At 40.9% G+C, this 19,037-nt stretch overlaps 1 protein-coding gene and 1 long non-coding RNA gene across 3 annotated transcripts; one reads left to right on the top strand and one right to left on the bottom strand.

Moving 5' to 3' along the window:
- Nucleotides 1–1,828: 1,828 nt before the first annotated feature.
- Nucleotides 1,829–5,715, bottom strand: LOC119496313. The gene is made up of 2 exons (XR_005208681.1): nt 5,531–5,715; nt 1,829–3,458 (listed from the first exon to the last, which is right to left on the bottom strand). It is a non-coding gene; the product is annotated as an uncharacterized LOC119496313 (long non-coding RNA).
- Nucleotides 5,716–6,466: 751 nt separating this feature from the next.
- LOC119497476 (grainyhead-like protein 2 homolog) lies at nt 6,467–18,781 on the top strand. 2 transcript variants are annotated; one of them, XM_037785619.1, is made up of 15 exons: nt 6,467–6,824; nt 7,901–8,087; nt 8,205–8,645; nt 8,800–8,855; nt 9,085–9,241; nt 9,522–9,633; nt 10,770–10,864; nt 14,052–14,210; nt 14,309–14,366; nt 14,578–14,717; nt 16,256–16,293; nt 16,428–16,519; nt 16,632–16,717; nt 16,815–16,879; nt 17,598–18,781. In XM_037785619.1, the coding sequence occupies exons 1-15, from the start codon at nt 6,811–6,813 to the stop codon at nt 17,710–17,712; spliced, it is 1,815 nt and encodes a 604-aa protein (XP_037641547.1). In that variant the 5' UTR covers nt 6,467–6,810; the 3' UTR covers nt 17,713–18,781. The 2 variants fall into 2 exon arrangements, with proteins under 2 accessions (XP_037641547.1, XP_037641546.1); XM_037785618.1 differs by having other exon boundaries at nt 6,811–6,824; nt 9,085–9,343.
- The last annotated feature ends 256 nt before the right edge of the window (nt 18,782–19,037 follow it).

The following is a 19,037-nucleotide window of genomic DNA, read 5'->3' as shown; positions in this document are numbered from 1 at the left end:
GAGTTTCAAGTAAAGGAAAAGAAAAAGAGCAAGCTGAATGACAATTTAAAGAGGCGTAACCAGTTAGACGAGTCTGTCAACCACATCCAGCGAACTAGAACACACATGCGCAACTTACAAATTACTATCAAAGGTCAGGTTTCCCAGCAACATAAGAAGAAAAAAGTCAGTTGTCATGGAGCAACTCAGCTTCATATTCTACAACAACAGTCACAGAAGGAAACTTTAACATGTAAAAAAAAATAATGTCTGTAGATTTAATCATCAAATAACAAACAAATGGGCATCAATCTTATCAGTCTCTTCATACGTCATTGAAATCATTTTCTGGGGCAACAGAATTTCCAAAAGGAAATACAGCATAATGAGCTGAATCTTGTGGTCGTGGAGACTTTTGGTGACTGTGAAGATTCAAGCCTCCATATCTGCAGGAATTCACTCTGCTGAAGTTGCAAAATCCCAACGAGCTCCACTTATTCTATTCATAATTATCTATTAAATATTACATTATCATTTTGTCAACATTTCTCTTAGAGACAATTGCAATAAACAGTAAGTTTTTTGTGTGCCAGTGTGATAGTTTGTCTGTTATTTATTTCAACATTTAAAGGAGCACTCTTGAGATGCCATAGGCCCTGTTCAGACCTGCCATCAACATGCGTTCTGAGTGATGGGATCACAAGTGGACAGCTCTAAGTACAGTTGTGAAAGCACTCAAGACGAATTAAGGAAGCACTGAGATCCGATCGTTCAGACCACATTCAGAAGTGGCCACATTCTTTTAGCAGTGTGTACGCGAATGTGTCCTCGGCCACATTAAGGACCTCCTACTCATCTGATGTCCCGCTGGGATCAGCAGCAGACATGAGCGCTCGTCTGCCTCGCAGCATGGAAACAGCTTCTGTGCTCTACTGTATCCTGTTGGTACAACTAAATTTTATTAAAATATATCTTATCTATTGGCTACATATCTACAGACAATCAGACACACGCAAAGTGCATTATTATCATACTGTCGGTGTTATATATATATATATTTATATATATATATATATGTCTCTGGCTACAGATTTAATGAAGAACTGACATTGTTGTCAGTTCTTACAGCATTCCCACTAAAGCAGTGATTCATGCTACAATTCATGCTTTGCAAAATTCATACATGCTATAATAAGTTTTAGCATAAATTTTGTGGAAGAGCAACAAGGGGGGTCTCGCTTTCTCACCAGGGTATGAACTGACAAGCTAATGAAACTCAGATTATCATAATTGGGCTCTAGAGCACCAACTGAAAGGACTGAGGAGCAGAGATAGATGAGGAAGTGCGATTAAATATTTCCACCTTCATCGCACGGTTTACAGATGGTGCAGATGAGTGTTCACTGTAATATGATAGTGATAATGGTTTAACCCTCCTGTTGTCTTCGGGTCAAATTGATCCGAAGACAACAGGAGGGATAAATCCACAGAAATTCAACATTAGGTCATGAAAAATTAACAAAAGTATGCTCATATTATTAATAATAGCCAGACAAGAAAACATTATTGTCAAATAATAGCCTTGTTCATTATCATCAGTTGGCCTGTTTAACCCTCCTGTTGTCTTCGGGTCAATTTGACCCGAAGACAACAGGAGGGCTATCACTAACTACAGTACACATTAGTTTCAACCAGGTTAGGTCTGAATAAGCATTACACTAATAATCTGTACAGTAGGTGGAAGCTCAAAAGGCCATAAAGCAACCTAACACACACACACTCACATATACTTACAAAAATATGTAAAACAATTGTACATTTCTATATGATGCAAAAAACAACAACTTCGTAATGGTTTATATAAAAGTAACACTTTTATTAATAGGCTACACATAACATCGTGGGGACAAAGAAATGATTATTATAAAAGTAAAAACATGGCTGGTTGTCAGTCCAGACTTTAGCACAGTGATACAATGTCCGTGGTTAATGACCAGTAGGTCCTAATGTATTGAAAATAGTTCCTTTGTATAAATTAAATCTCTGTCTATTAACATGCAAGGAAAAGAAACTCATCTAAAAATAAGAACCAAAGCTAACTTACAGTATAATGTAGACTTTTGATGTAGGTTCAGTGTCAAAATACTTTAGCACCACCATGACGGGATAACACTCAAGAGCATGAAACTTTTTTTGTGCACAGATGCCATTGAGGTGACAGTGTGAGACAGGTTACTGCGAAATACAACAGTGATGAACTAAACCATGATCAAATACAACAGTGGTGCACACAATTGTGCCACGTACTTATGACAATGACAAACTGGGAGGATAGGAGAAGATTGTTAGCGGTATCATTAACAGCACCCATTGCAAACTTTTATCTTCACCCCAAAATCACTCTATATCACAAGGTGAAAGATAATAGAACCGGTTTTATGCAGTCATACCATTGCTCTATGAAAAGAGGAGGAAATTGTGTCATGGAAAAATTTGCTATGAGTAGACTTGCAGTGCCCTCTCTGGTCAACTTTTATAACTCTGTTGCACATGAGAAAGTGACATGAACTAGACACATATCATGAAAATGTCAGCACCCGTTTACCGCAATATGTTTAATATATTCTTCATATCACCAAAAACTATAGTTTTATTTTAAAAATTATCCAGGCAAGGAAAAAAATCAGTGCAGACTGGAAATCTGAATCTACTCAAAAGAACACATTTTAGTTGTTCTGAATAAGTGCCAACCCTGGCACATATCAAATTAGCTTCAGTTAAAAATCCATAAAGGGTTTCACAGTACATTTGGTTTAGATGCAGATGACCTCAGTATTACAACATTGTTAAGCTGAGCCAGTGCCAGTTCACATGTTCTTCTAAATTCAAAAGCTTGACCTGAAACAGTGGGAGCCCTGACATGGTATAAAGGCTCTGACACACCAAGCCGAAGTCGACCTTAATCGCCGCTAGTTCTCTGACGTCGGCTTGGTGTGTCTGTGCCTTAATGGTGGTTGAGCCTGTGGACAAGCTGCTCTTGTGAGCATAACATTTTAAAATGATAGGATAGAAATATTGCATACAATCAAAGATAAAACGTATATATTTTTGGCACAAGCCAAGAGAGGGTAGTTGTCTGCTGTGCGTCTACCTTTAGTACTGGTCTAAGTGAGGATAGTTTTGTAAAAAAATCTAATTTGGAAAGACCATGGGCAGGCAGATCCAGTAACACCGCTGCATAAAACACTCATATGTCAAGAACTAAAATAAACAGCATGAGGAATAACTGAAGTTGTACTAAAGATACAAAACATTGCAAAAGTAGAAGTAGAAGCCTGTCCTGAATCAGCCCCAACTGTCTTACTGAAAGAGAGGAGAATCTATTACGCCTCCACACTGACCAACTCCGGAGGCATCGAGGACTTTGGATGTTTGCTTTCAAAGTGCTGCTTAAAGGTCTTCGGGTCGGGCATTTGTGTCTGAGAAAGTGTGGGGAAGAAAAAAGGGAAAAATTAGAAAATATACATTTCAACAGACAGTATATGAAAAGCAAACCAATAAAAATGGTATTAATATACTTGGCATCCAGCAGAGTCTTGGCTATTCACAGTGTATCCTCCTAAAATTATATCACCTGATGGGTCAAAAGAGAGGCTGGATGTCAGTAACCACTGGGACATCACATTACTTGATACTATAGGCCGAAGCAAATAAAATGTTGGATCTACAGGCGACATACAGCTGGCTACCATTCCTGGTGAGTGTCTAATTAATAAGACGGGAAATCGGCTCATATCTGTCCCAGCTGTTGTAATAGAACTTCATCGCTGGCAACACAGAGACAAACAGTGCAATTCAGCAGCGAACACAGACGGTGGTGGAGGTAGGAATAAGAGGAATGTGCAGAGAAGACTTCATGAACCACTTGGAGTTCTGCCCATTTTCATACCTGCAGTGTGCATCTGGACAATCACTAAAGAGGGCGTGACCATCAGGGTGTCTTGGAAAGATAGAAAATTTGGCCAGAGCTTCCTCAACCAACTTTCTGAGAGGGCATTTTAACACTTTCTGTCTACAAGATCGTAAGGATACCGATACCGGATCGGATATCGGGCTGATTCAAATAGCTGGATCAGGTATCTGTGACAATGAGGCCGATCTATTAAATTCAATTCTATGTTTATAAACCATATACATTATATACACTGCAGAGCTAAAACAATATGTGAAGTGACATGATCCAGTACCAGCCTTGCCTGAATCATATTAACACTACAGTCTCTTTGACACAAAAAAAGTCTAATGGTTGAGAGCAATTTAATATATATCTCCGTACAGAAAGGCATGTGGCTCCTTTACCTGCCCACCCCCATCTACTGATTTCCAATGTAACTTCATAGGTCAATGAGCTCATAAAAGAATAATCTCATGTTCCCTTTTCCGCCTATAAGCACATATCCGACACACAGTGCACATGTATTCTAAAGCAGCCTTAGCTGCTGTCTTCTTGATGTCTGCATGCTTTTGGCATTCTTCTGCTGGGACTGGAGCTTCTGGTGCCAACGGGCCATATCTGACGGCTAGACATGAAGAAATTATACAGGAATTTGATCAGCACAACACCACAGAGAAGGTGATGAGCCATAAACTGAGAAAAACTATCTGAAAAGATCTTCTGAGAAGGGGGATGGAAATGTAAAAGCACAGAGCGACTGAAAGATGCACCGACTGAAAACACAAAGCAGTTCCACCAGCTGAGGCTTCAGATGAAGCAACCTGGATGATTAACAATTTAATGGGATCAGTCTTATAGGATCAATAGACTTCAAAATGTGCAAGACAGCAGTGGCTGTGAATCATATTTAAGAACTAGGTTAATTGCCACTTTTTTTGGGTCACAGGGACAAGGCAATTAACTTGGAAATTTCCCCAAAGAAAATCAGACTGCAGATATTCAAAGCTATTATAGACAGAATACTAGAACTAGGTCAGTGATGCGGTTATATAGGAACTTTGTTTTTGACTGATATTGACGGGGAAGGGACTGATATTCTAAACTTGGAAAAAAAAGTTTGGAAATCTGTGTTTGGTGGATTATTTCTCTGTCTGCCAATGGTAAACAGTGTTTACCATCTTGGGCGCTACCCACATAATTAGCTGTGCTGCTCATCCCACAAATGCATGATCCTTACAAGTTGGACATCATTGTGAAGGTAAATAAACAGGCTTTCCAACCATGTAAAATACAATGACCATTAACAATGTAACAACAGAGAAATAATCCACCAAACACAGATTTCCAAACTTTTTTTCCCCAGTTTATCAAAACACTATGTAATCTCCCCAAAACCAGTGTGTTGGAAAGGAGTACCTATTCCCCTCTTGGCTTGCAGCTCTTCTGTCAACTAACTGCAATCTGTTACATTAAACATGACATCCACTCAGCAGTGAAGGTGATGTGCCTTCAGTCTCCGCCGTGCATTGCTCTCGTACGTACGATGATATATATTAGGCATTAAAACTAATAATACACATGTTGTAAATGCCTTACCGGTGAAAATGAACGTATTACTGAAGATAGACACCAAAATAAAATAGAAGAAACCGCTATGTTAAATTCTCTGGAGCTTCCGGTGTATTGTTGTCCTCACTGCGCATGCCCACACCGTGTTGCCTTCACGTGTTGTCAGTGGTCGCCTGTTCACACATACAGTCATGTAGGGATATATGGGTGGGATTGCAACATTTCTGACAGCACGTAAAAGCAGCATCAGCTCCATCCTCTTGCAAAACTTCTTCAAGGCTATTTACAAAAACAACAAAAACAACAACAACAACAACAACAACAACACAACTCAAATAGGAATGTACCAGAGTTCACGAACAGCCTTTGCCCATACAAAACATATTTCTAAAAATAACCAACCACATTTTTGTGGATTGCACATTTAATTCACAGTTTCTGTGTGCATGGAGCAGAATGAAATGCCTACCACAAGGTGTCACGGTACAGACAACAATACGGTTACTCCCTATACTTTCCTCCTACCGCATATTAACACCTGTGCAATGTAATAATGATGAAGACAATATTGTCTCTGACATATTAGCCTATGTAAAACTATAGGCATTATTTTCATTTTTCACTATGTGGTTGTATTAATCATACATATTCTCATCATCAAGGGAAGAGAAGGTGTTCCTATCATTAAAAATGACTTTACCTCTCTGATTAATCTGCCACTTTCAGTCAAACATTGTCTTAGAATACCAATGACCTTTAACAGTAGCCTCAATACATTCTTGCTCATGAGCACAATACAGCTTTGAAGAAATCCCCCAGTGTCAGAGACAGAAACTGAATTTCAATATCTGCTCAATTCAGGCCACGCCCTCCCCTCCCTGTCCACCAATGGGCTTAAGACTGTGCCACCTGTGTAGGAACATCTATCCAATCAGAGAGGCAATTTCCGTTTCCTTGTTTATCCTGCCTCTCTTCTCCTGCTGCAGTAGCCTTCTACCCATCTCCTGATCTACCAACTTCTCCAAACAGGATACTTAACAAACCTGTGCAAGAAATGTCGTTTTTATTACTTGATTTAGTCAGCATAGGTTACAATTTCATCTGACATCAGAAACATTAGAATACATTTTTAGTGCGCAAAGGTAACAGAGGATTTCATTGGTTGTATTGACTGAGAGGTTAAATAGAGCCAGCCTCTTGCACGCCTAGTTTTCTCCTCAGTCTCCCACACAAACTTACCTGCACTAACTAGAAAGTCCAGTTTCTCAAGCTAGTCCTAGAAAACAGCAGAGAGTCCTGGAGGCAACATGGACCTGGACAGGTAAGAGAAAGCCATTAATATCGGGGGGAACAACTTCTGTCAGTTTTACTCGAATTCTTACAAGTGCTTAAAATACTTTAGACGCCTTTCGTCTCTTTGTTCTTTACACACAGGCAGCAGAAGCTTTCTCATTAAAAACAAAACCATTTGTATAGCTTATGCCTTTAGAAACTATTTGATAAAGGAGCTTCTATCGGTACAGATTAAAGGCCCTACATGCATCACAGACTCTGCAGAAATTACCCAAATGAATTTTGTATTGATTATAGTATTATAGTGATTGTGTATTAAGCAAACCTTACTGTAATTTACTGAGCTCTAGTTGCTGTTTTTATATGTGCTATGATTATTGCAAACTATTTGAAAACCTGTACAATGTGTATATATACGTATATATGCATGTATATATGTGTGTATACTGTATATATATATATATATATATATATATATATGTATATTTATGTGTATATATTTATACTGTTTTTATATATAGCCTACTATAATTATTGAAAACTATTTTACTTTACTGTTAATATTAAAGACTGTACAATGTGTGCCCTTCTTGCCAGCATATACAGTGTGTATATATATATATATATATATATATATATATATATATGTATATATATCCTAAATATATGTGTATATATACAGTATATGTATATATGTGTATGTATATTTATGTATACTGTATATATAAATATTTTTGTATGTACTATACATATTAAAAACTATTTTACTTAACTGTGAATATTAAAGACTGTACAGTGTGTGCCCTTCCTGCCAGCCTCTCTTAATGATTTCTCAAAAATTACATTTGTAGAAATAACTCTCATGTCAGCTTGACATTTACAGAACTCAGTCAGTACATCTCTTTTGTTATCTAAATGGGTTATAGAGAAGTGAACCTACATAAACACACCCCACATGGAGTGGGCAATCAGAAGGAAGTTTTCTGAGAAAAAGCCTGGGGTAGACTTGGCGGCTTGGCAGTTGTAGCTTCTGCTAATGACAGACTGGCTTTGCAGTAACAACATGGCTTGTTGTCTCTTCCCATTATCCCGTCGTCCTCCCAGTAAACGGCTGGTGGTGGTGGTACCAAATGAAGCGCTGGCGCCCTCTCGCAGAGTGTTCAGCAGCGAGGATGAGGCGTGGAAGAGCTACCTGGAGAACCCACTGACCGCTGCCACTAAGGCCATGATGAGCATCAATGGAGATGATGACAGTGCAGCAGCACTGGGACTGCTCTACGACTACTACAAGGTGTGGGAAGCTTTGATCTTACAGCCAATGTAATCATGATATGATAAGATGATTCACATAATATGTTCTGATTTGTTTCACATCATATTTTGTTTGTATTTGCTCTAACCCTGTCAGGTTCCCAGAGAGAGGAGACGGGCCTACAGCGGTGTTAAACCCACAGAACCCTCTGCTATTGGGCCTGATAACTGCGGGAGCATGGAGATACTAGATCACCACCTTCAGGCCCTCAGATCCATGCCTGTTAACCTCTCTCTAAACAACAACACCACTACAGAACACCAGGGCTACAAGTATGGAGCTAAATGCCTCGCAGGAGACAACAGAGGAGGAGATGGTAAAGGTGGCGGCGGAGGTGGGGCAGCTCTGGTCAAGTCCGAGGGTCAGACGTCCATGGGAGTGTCCTGCTCTGCAGGTTCCTACCTCCGACAGGAACCCAGCGAGCAGCTACGGATGGCTTATGAGCAGAGCCACTATGACTTGACCCGCGCTGGGTACTTGAAAGATGAACAGAGAAGCACTCCAGACAGCACATATGAGGACTCTGCAGAAGGAGAGGTGAGACCTGTTATACAAGGGGGACGAGGTGGAGGTGGTCTTATGTGTTGCTTTCTAAACCAGGGTCACATTTGTAGGAATTGTTTTGCTCCTTTAGTGGCAGTATCCTCCATTTGCCTGTCTGAAACACACAGTATATATTCTCCTTTAACAGATGTACCACAAAAGTCCCTCCTCAGGAGTCGATGAAATCCAGTACAGCCAACCAACGTAAGTTTAATTCACAGATAAATGAAGGCGTTAAACACACAGGCTGCATTTTTGTGTGCGCACAGGATGTTTTGATGCACAAGTGTTTATCAGCTGTTAAAGGATAAGATATTCTATATTTTAGATTTCTGTTACTGTTGACATGTAGAGACCAAAACTAAGTGCGTGCGTGCGTGCGTGCGTGCGTGTGTATGTATATATATCTATATATCTATATATGTTGTTACAGTGACAGCTTCCAGTACCGTCTGGAGGCCAGCATGTCGCTGCGGCCGCGGCAGGGAGACGGACCCATGGCTTACCTGAACCGGGGTCAGTTCTACGCTCTGACTCTGTCGAAGGCCGGCTTCAGATCGTCCCTGAGTCAGCCCAGAGGCAAAGTGAGGGTGAGTGGACCGACGCCGTCACACGGGCCTGATGGGGGCTCCTCCGGTAATGAGCAATGCACCATGGGAGGCTCTGAGCGGCAGCGGGACAGTATTGTGCAGGTGAGGGAGGGGAGATCAGAGTTCATGCAGAGGAAGCGTAGAAGTTAATGGGTTTTAAATTTAGCTTATCGTTGGGCAGCGTAGTGGGAAATCTTGTTACACTTAGAAATGTAACATTTGTTCTAGAATTATTTTCACTTTGTTTGGGCCTGATTATACTGTAATATGTCTACTTCAGAGTGTCATCATGGTTGTCTTTGGGGAAGACAAGTGCAGAGACGAGCAGCTGAAGAATTGGAAATACTGGCACTCCCGCCAGCACACTGCCAAACAGAGAGTCCTGGACATTGGTAAGATGATTATTATTGACAGGTCTGCCTGCTACATTCATGGCTTGATGGGGTTTGTAAGTAGAACAGGCCTAAATACAAAAATGGCACACCCTTAATCGGTATTTAATATCACACTTAGACAGATATTTCGACATGTTAAGCTCCACAAAACCACAGAGGTAAAAAGAGAGTAAGCAGGTGGCAAACCTGCTGGAGCCTCCAGGAGGATCCCGTCACATATCCCGAGGTGAAAGCCGACACAATTTGAATAACTGTCAATCCTCGATTCCCACAAGAGCGCTGTCAATAGACAGCCAATGGGTCTGCATTTGCATAGACGTTAACAGGAGAAATAGGTGGGGCCTGGACTGGAGCCATATCCTGTACGATCAGCAGGAGACAGGCCTCAACCTGTGCTTGAAAATTCAATGGAATGAGGCAGAGATGTTTGCCACAGACAAAACCACTGTGGTGGTTTTGTCTGTGGCAAGTTCATGCCAGTACCATGGTCAAATCTATAACCTAATGTATGCAGGTGGAAATAAGCCCATGAGATGAGGAGTTGAGTGTTTTAGGATGTAACAATGTGAATTTTTTTCTAGTTTGGAACTTGATTTGTTGGCAAAGTTGTTTCACGGTTGAAAAGATGCCAAATTATTATATCGATACTTTATGAAAGATAAACTTAAACATGAGTGTGAACAGATGAATTGGCAGTGGTTTCCAACCTTTTTGGCTTGTGATCCCTCGTAGAAAAGTAAATCTGCAACGATTAGTCGACTAATCAATTAGTCGATCGACAGGAAAACAATCGGCAACTATTTTGGTAATCAATTAATCGTAAAAGTGATTTTTTTAGTAAAAGATGTCAGAAAATGCTGTTTATATATGTAAATTTCCTGCTTTTCTCTGTTTCATATCATATTAAATTGAATATCTTTGGGTTTTGGACTGACAAAACAAGACATTTAAAGAAATTGAGAAAATTTTAAGGGATTTAAATGCAGGACTTTTACTTGTAATGCTGTATTTTTTGTTGTTGTATTGTGTTATTGTTTGTGCCACAATTTCGTAAGAGCCTTGCAATGCTGAAATTAGAGCTGACACAAAACTCCCACTGAAACGTTTTTCTCTGCTCTTCACTCCGCATGCAGCCGACTACAAGGAGAGCTTCAGCATGATCGGGAACGTGGAGGATATCGCCTACAACGCTGTCTCTTTCACATGGGATATCAGTGAGGAACCTAAGGTAAAAAAAGTTGTTGGGGAAATGGGGGTCGGGGGCATTGTAGCCAGATCTCGCGAGAGAAACAAGCAACCAGGTCTACAGAGACAAATCCAAAACAAGCAACTCTCCCCCCAAAAAAGCCCAAAACAAGCGACCTTACTTACCTACCAAAATATGAGAGAGACAGGCGGCCACTTGATCACTTGTCAACTAAACTTAAAGAAGTTGAACAATTAATTACATGTTTTCATTTCGTTTAACTTTTGCATTTTTGCTAATTGGCAAAACACCGGCAAACTGCCTTTGAATCGTCTCCCACTTGAAGGCGAATCCAATCTTCAAATCCACTCTCTTTTTCACAGTCTTTGTTGTAGTTTTTGTCATATTTCGCCCACTTAGTATCTGGCATTGTTAGCTAAGATTTGTCTCACAATAACACTCTGAGTGGCGGCGGCGGTGGCGGTGAGGAGAAAGACAGGAGCAACTACCAATATTTATAAGCAACATTTCAAGAAAACAAGCCCAAAGTCGCTTCTAATAAGCGGACTTGGCAACTCTGGTGGAGGGGTGGAGCATATGCCAGGCCCCTCCATCCACCCCCAACCCCTTTGTGCTCCATGACAGAGGGAGCGTCTCTTGCTTACTGTTGTGTCATTATTTCGGGCCCACTGCAATAGACGCTGAAAGGAGCTGCTCGGATTTCACCTTTGTAAAGATGGTCAGTTGGATAAAGACAAATGGCAAACAACCTGTAAACACGTAAACACGTAAACACGTACACACACACACACACACACACACACACACACACACACACACACAGTGTCAGCCCACCCTCAGGGTGTTCTGGGCTCAGGAGGTTGTGGCTCCCATTCAGCTCAAACCTAATGAGAGCTCCACAAACAGCCTCATTGTGAGAGAGGTAATTGCAGCTTTGTGGGTTTGTGGATAAATATTTACTGTTTGACATAAACCTTCATTCCACTCTAATTGTTTTTAGTGCTGTCATGATACAACATCAAGCTGTGTTCACTCAGTGTAGGCTTTTTTATACATGCTTGTTGAACACCTGACTAGGGCTGCACGATTATGGCCAAAATGACAATCACGATTATTTTGATCAATATTGAGATCACGATTATTTATCACAATTGAATTATTACGATTATTCACTGATTTTATTTTCTGCAGTATGAAAAAATGCAGGAATATTCACCCTACACTTTTGTTAGTTACATTTGAAAGCTAAATGCATCAATCTGGTGCACTTTGAGAGCAGAATTAGCAACATTAAGAGGCCAGATAAACAATTTTATGCTCTGAATTCAATCAAACACATTGGTTGTATAGATAATATCCTCTCTCTGCCCGCTGAGTGTCTCGTGTTCTTCAGAGGCAGACCATTAAATTAGCTAAATAATCCCTGATGTGAAAGCACTCTTAATTACAGTCCAGGTATTGAATGCTTGGTGGTTGAGCAGGTTGTGTCAATGTGTGGCTCTGCTGTCAGAATCTAGATGATCATTATCAGCCTTCCTGGTGCACACTGACAGTGCAGACGTCCTCATATAAACCTCCACACAGGAGCAGAGCCAGCTGGAAATAAGGTGGAAGAACACCTCTGTTATTGCGAGGAAGTCTACAGGCTCACACGTCACCGCCATCGCATCTCTTTCTCTCGGTTTTGTGCCACCTAGAAATTTGGTTTCCAAACATAATTGGACGCCCAATCATGCCCTGACAGGCTGATGTACCAAATTGGTATTTTTGGTGCAAATGATCAGTTTTGTTTTTTGTTTTGGCATGGCTCTGCTGTTGCCAGGCAACAATCACCATCCTCATTGTAATGGAGTGTGGAATGTGTTGGTAGGGGGAGATGAGCCGCTTCCTGCAGCATGACTCCGTGTTTTTGTTTGTTTGTTTGTGCCTGGTTGAGTGGACGGCACGGAACAGCCACTTACCGGTGCCCTCGTGAACTTTTCTCTTTTTAGGAAGGTATTGGAAAGCTCACACACGCAGTACGTGCAAACACAACAAGCCTCCTACACACACACACACACACACACACACACACAGATAGATGCTAGCAACAACACGTCCAGTGCTTCTGGAGAAATTGAAATGGCTTGGGTCTGTGGAGGTGTGAATTTGTGGAGGTGTGTAGGAGGCTCATTTGTGCTTCAGGCCTTTCCAGCGATCAGCCCTCACCTCTGCAGGTTCAGGCACGATGCCGTTGATGCCGCATAGTGGGAAAGTTGCTGTTGAGCCGCGGTGAGGGATCTCTACCGTTATCCGTCTCTGCCGACCTGTTGCTCAGGCTGTCGAACCTGTTTATCTGGAAAATTCATCAGGAGTTTATGTTGGTTTAGTTTGTTTGCTGTCATCGTTAATCATGGCGGGAATCTGTCCTGTCATGTAGCCGAATGCTGGAAGGTAGCCACATCGTTTACAATATACACTTCGTAGCTTTAAAATAGTTAAAGGACTGTACTGCGATTTGGGTGAGATTTTGTGAATTTCTCTCAAAAGCTTTTAAAAGATTCAGCAGCTCTGTTACATTATTTAACTCTGGGAGAGAGTGATTTAGGAGCGACGAGCAATTCAGCATTTCAGTTCGCAAAACAAACTTTCTTCTAAATCGGTATCATTCACTAGTGTGGTGTCACACACTTTATTTGTTGGCATATAAAACAGTTAACATAAGGAGCGCCGAGAGGTGGTGGGACACATTTGCATGGCTGAGTGTTGCTTCTGGCCTGTGAACTGCTGCTGCTGCTGCTGTGACTCATGACCCCGTGACCCTCTCACTCATCACTGAGTCAGGTTGAGATTCACCAGGGAACAAAGATCTCCATCGGATCTGACTGGCTATAAAACTAACTGAGCTGATGACAAGCGGCTGGGTTCCCACCGTTCAAATAATCCACTACTTATAGCTGACTTTAAACCTCTATGCTTGCTTGCTAATTAGTTTTCATGCACTCAAATTCACACGGTACAGCTGACTCAACATGAGGATACATTATTTTTAATCAAATCAGAATTTGCATTTTGTTTTCAAATTAGTCGAGCTACTCGGCACTCCTTCCATGTACCAGCAGGCATCTGCAGAAGCACCCCGTGGTTGAGAATCACTATTTGTCGTCTCTCTCTCACTGCTTGTTTTAGATGTTGACCCCGTCTTCTGTCTTATTTTTGTCTCCTATAGGTCTTTATCTCTGTGAACTGTCTGAGCACAGACTTCTCCTCGCAGAAGGGCGTGAAGGGGATGCCTCTGATCATCCAGGTCGACACCTACAGTTACAACAGCTGCAGCAGCAGGCCGATCCACAGGGCCTTCGCCCAGATCAAGGTCTTCTGCGACAAGGTGAGGACGGCCTGCCGGTCTGCTCAACAATGAGCCCATCATTTAGACTTTTTGCTTTACTTTTTACTTGTCTTTGAGCTGCCTCATGTGTTCTGCAGGGCGCTGAGAGGAAGCTTCGCGATGAGGAGAAGAAGCAGCTCAGGAAGAGGATGAAGGGTAAAAACACTTTTCTCTTTCTTCTTAAGTAAATAACAAAATATGAATTACATATAATTTCTATAGATTTTAAAATCACTTTTGAATAGAAGAGCTCGGCAGAAGACTAAAACGCCAGGGAAATGTAATCAAAACCATAGCACATCTGTACTTGGAATGGTTGCCTGGCAACAGATGCTGAGTTCACACACACACTCTCTCTCTGGATTAGGGAAAAATGGCAGCTCAGGGCAGACCTCTCCCTTTAAGAGGGCTGATAACACGCTGCTCAAAACCATGATGGACCTGGACTCCCAGCCTGTCCTCTTCATTCCTGACGTCCACTTTGGAAACCTGCAGAGAGCCGGACAGGTGAGGGACATCCGCCCTGTCTCATTGTCTAACACAGTGGTTTCCAACCTGTTTTTCTTGAAGACCCCCCCCCCTACTTGTATCTAAGAAAAGCTGAACCCACCTGACGTCAAACTGCGCACACGTGGGTCAAGTGCATGCTAATGGGGGAAATTGCACCGCAAAGTCACAAGCTATTCAGATTTAGGCGGAATATGATGGAAACTAGCACAAAGAAAAGGAAGAACAGCTACAACAAAGACTGTGAAACTACTTTTAAGTATTTGTAAGCCGGTGGAAGGCGATTCTCCGAGTTTTTTGTGAAATTTGCCAGTTATTTTTCAATTTCACACGCGGAGGTATACGACATGAAGCGACACAGTTCATGTGAGTCTCGCAAGAAACGTGCGGACCAAAAAGAGATGTGCCGATCTATGGATGCATTCAGACAAAGCACAGAGATGTTACAAGATAAGGGGCAGAATAGAAATGTTTATTATTTCAGTTAGATAGACATTATATCAAAATTGTAGACTACCTCTCAGCATTGGTAACGTGTCCCACATTGTCCCACACAAACATACTCTTTGTCCCACATTTGGTTTGTTGGGATCTGGTCTCCCTAACATCATCAACCTAAAAAAAATATTACAAATCCTCGAACTAAATCCTCAATTTGAATAAAGTGATTTAGTGTTTTAAATGAGTTAATTTACTTTTATTAATTTTTATTTGTATTAAACTTTCTTTAATGTATAGAACTCGTCAGTTTCCACAACATAAATAAAGTGATGACGTCTTGGCAGATTCACAAAGATATGCAGATCCATAATAGGATTTCTCTTTTTTGTAACAACTTAATTGATCTACTATAATAGTGTTAGAGCCAATATTGATTTTTTTGTTATTGTAGTTAAATAAATATAATTGATGGTGTTGTTGGATTGCTTGACTGCCCCGTTAAAACAGGAGCAGGCCTACCTTTGTGTGCGTCAAGCAGGAAAGCAAATGAAAATGTTGTTTTTGAAAGGCTAAACACCAACAAATATGGATTGAAGCAGATTATTTTATTAAATGAAAACATGTTGTGAATTTTGAAAATGATTACATCTATGTTTGGACTTTACAACGCTCTGGAACTATTGGAAATGTTTGGATCACACAAGTCGGAAACAATCCTACACAGCAACCACTGGAATATAATTCTACAAATAGTATAATACTAATAATATTAGTGTAGCCTGATCTTTATCTGTAACTGTGCACAAATACCGGCTTTAAACAGAATGTGGCCTACTAAGTAGCAACAAAAATCTTTTAAAATAGTTTTATATACAGACTTTTGTATAAATGATCCAGTAAGTGTGTTACTATGATTTTAGTTATACATGTGCAAATCTAATTTTGACAACCTCAGAGCAGAGAAATCCTGGTGCACCCCCTAAGGGGGGCCCAGACCCCAGGTTGGGAACCACTGGTCTAACACACACAAACACACACACACGGGAAATGTCCCGTCTTGCAGTGCACCTCATGTTGACCTTTTCCTCCATTTGCAGGTGTTTGCTTTCAACACTGAAGAGGTCAACAGAGATGGGTGAGTATCATACTGTTAATATTTTCACACACTCTCTGGTTTGATCTCTCCATGATGGAAATACCACGGAGTGCCCCGGTTAGGGACCCCGTATTTTTCCCTTTAAATGATGATGATGATTGTGTGTGTGTCAGGAGTGTTCTGGTGAAAAGGATGTCATGTGTTCCTGAGGAAGATGTCTGTCCACCTCAGCCCAAGAAGTCCAAAGTGGAAGTGGAAAGGAAAGGTTTGTAATTGTTGCTTTTTCTCTCATTTCAAGCTTTTGGACACCTGTATTTATATTTGAATTTGAATTTGATTTAATTTTGAATGCCTTTTCTACTACATTCCCTCATCAGTTCTGCTTTACGTGAGGAAGGAGTGTGATGAAGTGTTTGACGCCTTAATGCTGCACAGCCCGACCCTTACAGCGTTGCTGGAGGCAGTGAGTATTAATGAAGTACTGTAGTGATGATACAGGCAGGGCCTCGTGGTGCTTGGACATGTTGAAAATGCACTGTTTTCTTCACTGTGTTTCACAGATCTCAGAGAAATATGCAGTGCCAGTTGACAAGATGGCCAAAGTTTACCAAAAAAGCAAAAAAGGGTGAGTGAGCCAAACTATTGAAACAAGACTGTTCAGCTTCTGTGACGTTGTACAGAGGAACAGGGCAACATCTATGTTTAGCAGGTATAATATTTGCCATGTTCACCATCTTAGTTTTGTTTGTTAACATTTGCTAATTAGCACTAAACACAAAGTACAGCTGAGGCTGATGGGAATGTCTAGTTTTGCAGGTATTTGGTCAATGGTGCCGGGATTTGTCTGCTCTGTGGTTGTCAAAATTCTACTTCCAACAGCTCCAGAGCGTTGTAAAGTCCGAAAATAGATGTAATCATTTTCAAAATTCACAACATGTTTTTATCTAATAAAATATTCTGCTTCAATCCATATTTGTTGGCGTTTAGCCTTTCAAAAACAACATTTTCACAGCGGGCGAAAACCTATTTGCTCTCCTGCTTGATGCACACAAAGGGAGGCCCACATCTGTATTAATGGGGCGGTCACATAACAAAAAAAATCTATTTTGGTTCGAACACTATTATAGTAAATCAATTCAGCTGTTACAAAAAAGGTCATATTGTGTATCTGCATATATACTGTATATATAGGAGCTGCAGAAGTCTAGTATTCTCTCAGAACACTTGAATTATAATATGCTGAAAGGTTATTATGGCATTTTTGCCCAATGATGCCAAAAAATAGCCTGCCTACTGAAGCTTTAAATTCACCGGGGCACTCTTTGTCTGTTCGTCTTCCTCAGGGTGCTGGTGAACATGGATGACAACATCGTCCAGCACTACTCCAACGAGGACACCTTCATCCTGGCTCTGGAGAGCTCAGCAGAATCCTTACGCATCACTCTGTCAGAAATCTGACGGTTGTTTGCCACGGCACCGTATCCGCCAGTCATCCTATCATCGACCACGGATGGGCGACGCTTTAGCCACGTGTAGCTATTGTGAACATTGCTAGCAGTATTAGATGACGGCGCCAAGACGTGTTCCTTGAGGAAGGCCGCATAGGAGTCTCGGTTTGTTGGATAACTGGCTAAACTCCAAACAGCCGGCAAAATCCACACCCAAAACACCCGCGGCAGTACATGTTTACACAACCTGCAGTAGGAGGAACACAGGCTTAACTTAGAGAACTTAATGGAAGTGTCAGATTTGTGACTTATTGGGGTAAAATGTTTGATATTTCCGGGCTAACTACCTGTGCGAGTCTTGATTAGCTGATACAGCACATTATCCAGTAGTCTTATTGGACTAACAGCGGGGGGCTGCTGTTCGCTTCCTCTGCCGTCCTTCCTGTTACATCTTCTAGTTGTGGAAGCTTTTAAATTACTTGATCAGATGTTTGAAAGGCTTCATAGCAAGTCTACGCAACATCTTTCGCTGGCACTCAACAGTTCAAAGTAAACTTATATAAATGTAGACTTATTATTTTGTATGTATATACTTATTTTTAGATGTGTCTCTAATAGTTCTCATGTCAGGATTCTCATTTATTGTTCTTCGTTGTCCATCTTTTTTTATTGTGTGGTCATATTTTTAATGCATACTAAATGTTTCCAATCGGTTGCAGTGAAATAACAGTTTTCACAGATAGTGATTACATGTCTCTATAATTGCATGAGGCTCCATTATGGAACAGGACAGTAAGTCTCCAGGATGCTGTTAAAGTGTTCTGCTTCCTCTGTGCATGTGTTTATTGTTTTTCCTCTCACTGAAGGGACTGTAGTCATTAGTATTTATGACATTAGTCAGGGACTAACTGCTCCCTCCATTTACACAATCCTTTTCTGAGGCTGCTGCAAACTGTCAGAGCTTAACAGTCTAATCGCCCCGTTCCTAGTCACTGCCTTGGTTTACGCCTGATTCACTGACAGCACCATAATGTACAGTCTTTCAAATGAGTCAATAAATATAGTTTTATATGCAGTCACTTGTCTCGCTTCTTTTTTTACTACTTTCTAATTAGGCACCCTTTTATAAAGACTTTATAATTTGTAATTAATGACTTTATTAACGGTTATCAGTTAATAGATCAGTTATAAGCCATTAATAAGAACACATTTTTGGTTGCCAGATTATGAAAAATCCCTGTGGTTGTTTTTTTTATCCATTCCATTTGGTAATTGTAAATGCTTAATAAGTGAAATGGATTTTGATCCAAGCCCTCTGCAGCACTTTTCCATAAG

This window comes from Sebastes umbrosus, chromosome 11 (genome assembly GCF_015220745.1).
Source record: "Sebastes umbrosus isolate fSebUmb1 chromosome 11, fSebUmb1.pri, whole genome shotgun sequence".
In the NCBI taxonomy this organism is placed as follows: Eukaryota; Metazoa; Chordata; class Actinopteri; order Perciformes; family Sebastidae; genus Sebastes; species Sebastes umbrosus.
The sequence above is the reverse complement of the archived record's forward strand: the minus strand, read 5'-3'. Positions and strand labels throughout refer to the sequence as shown.

Coding starts and splice junctions, on each gene's coding strand:
- LOC119497476 (XM_037785618.1), top strand. Junction 9,344..9,521: donor AGCGGGACAGTATTGTGCAG/GTGAGGGAGGGG, acceptor TGTCTACTTCAG/AGTGTCATCATGGTTGTCTT. Junction 14,718..16,255: donor ACCTGCAGAGAGCCGGACAG/GTGAGGGACATC, acceptor CTCCATTTGCAG/GTGTTTGCTTTCAACACTGA.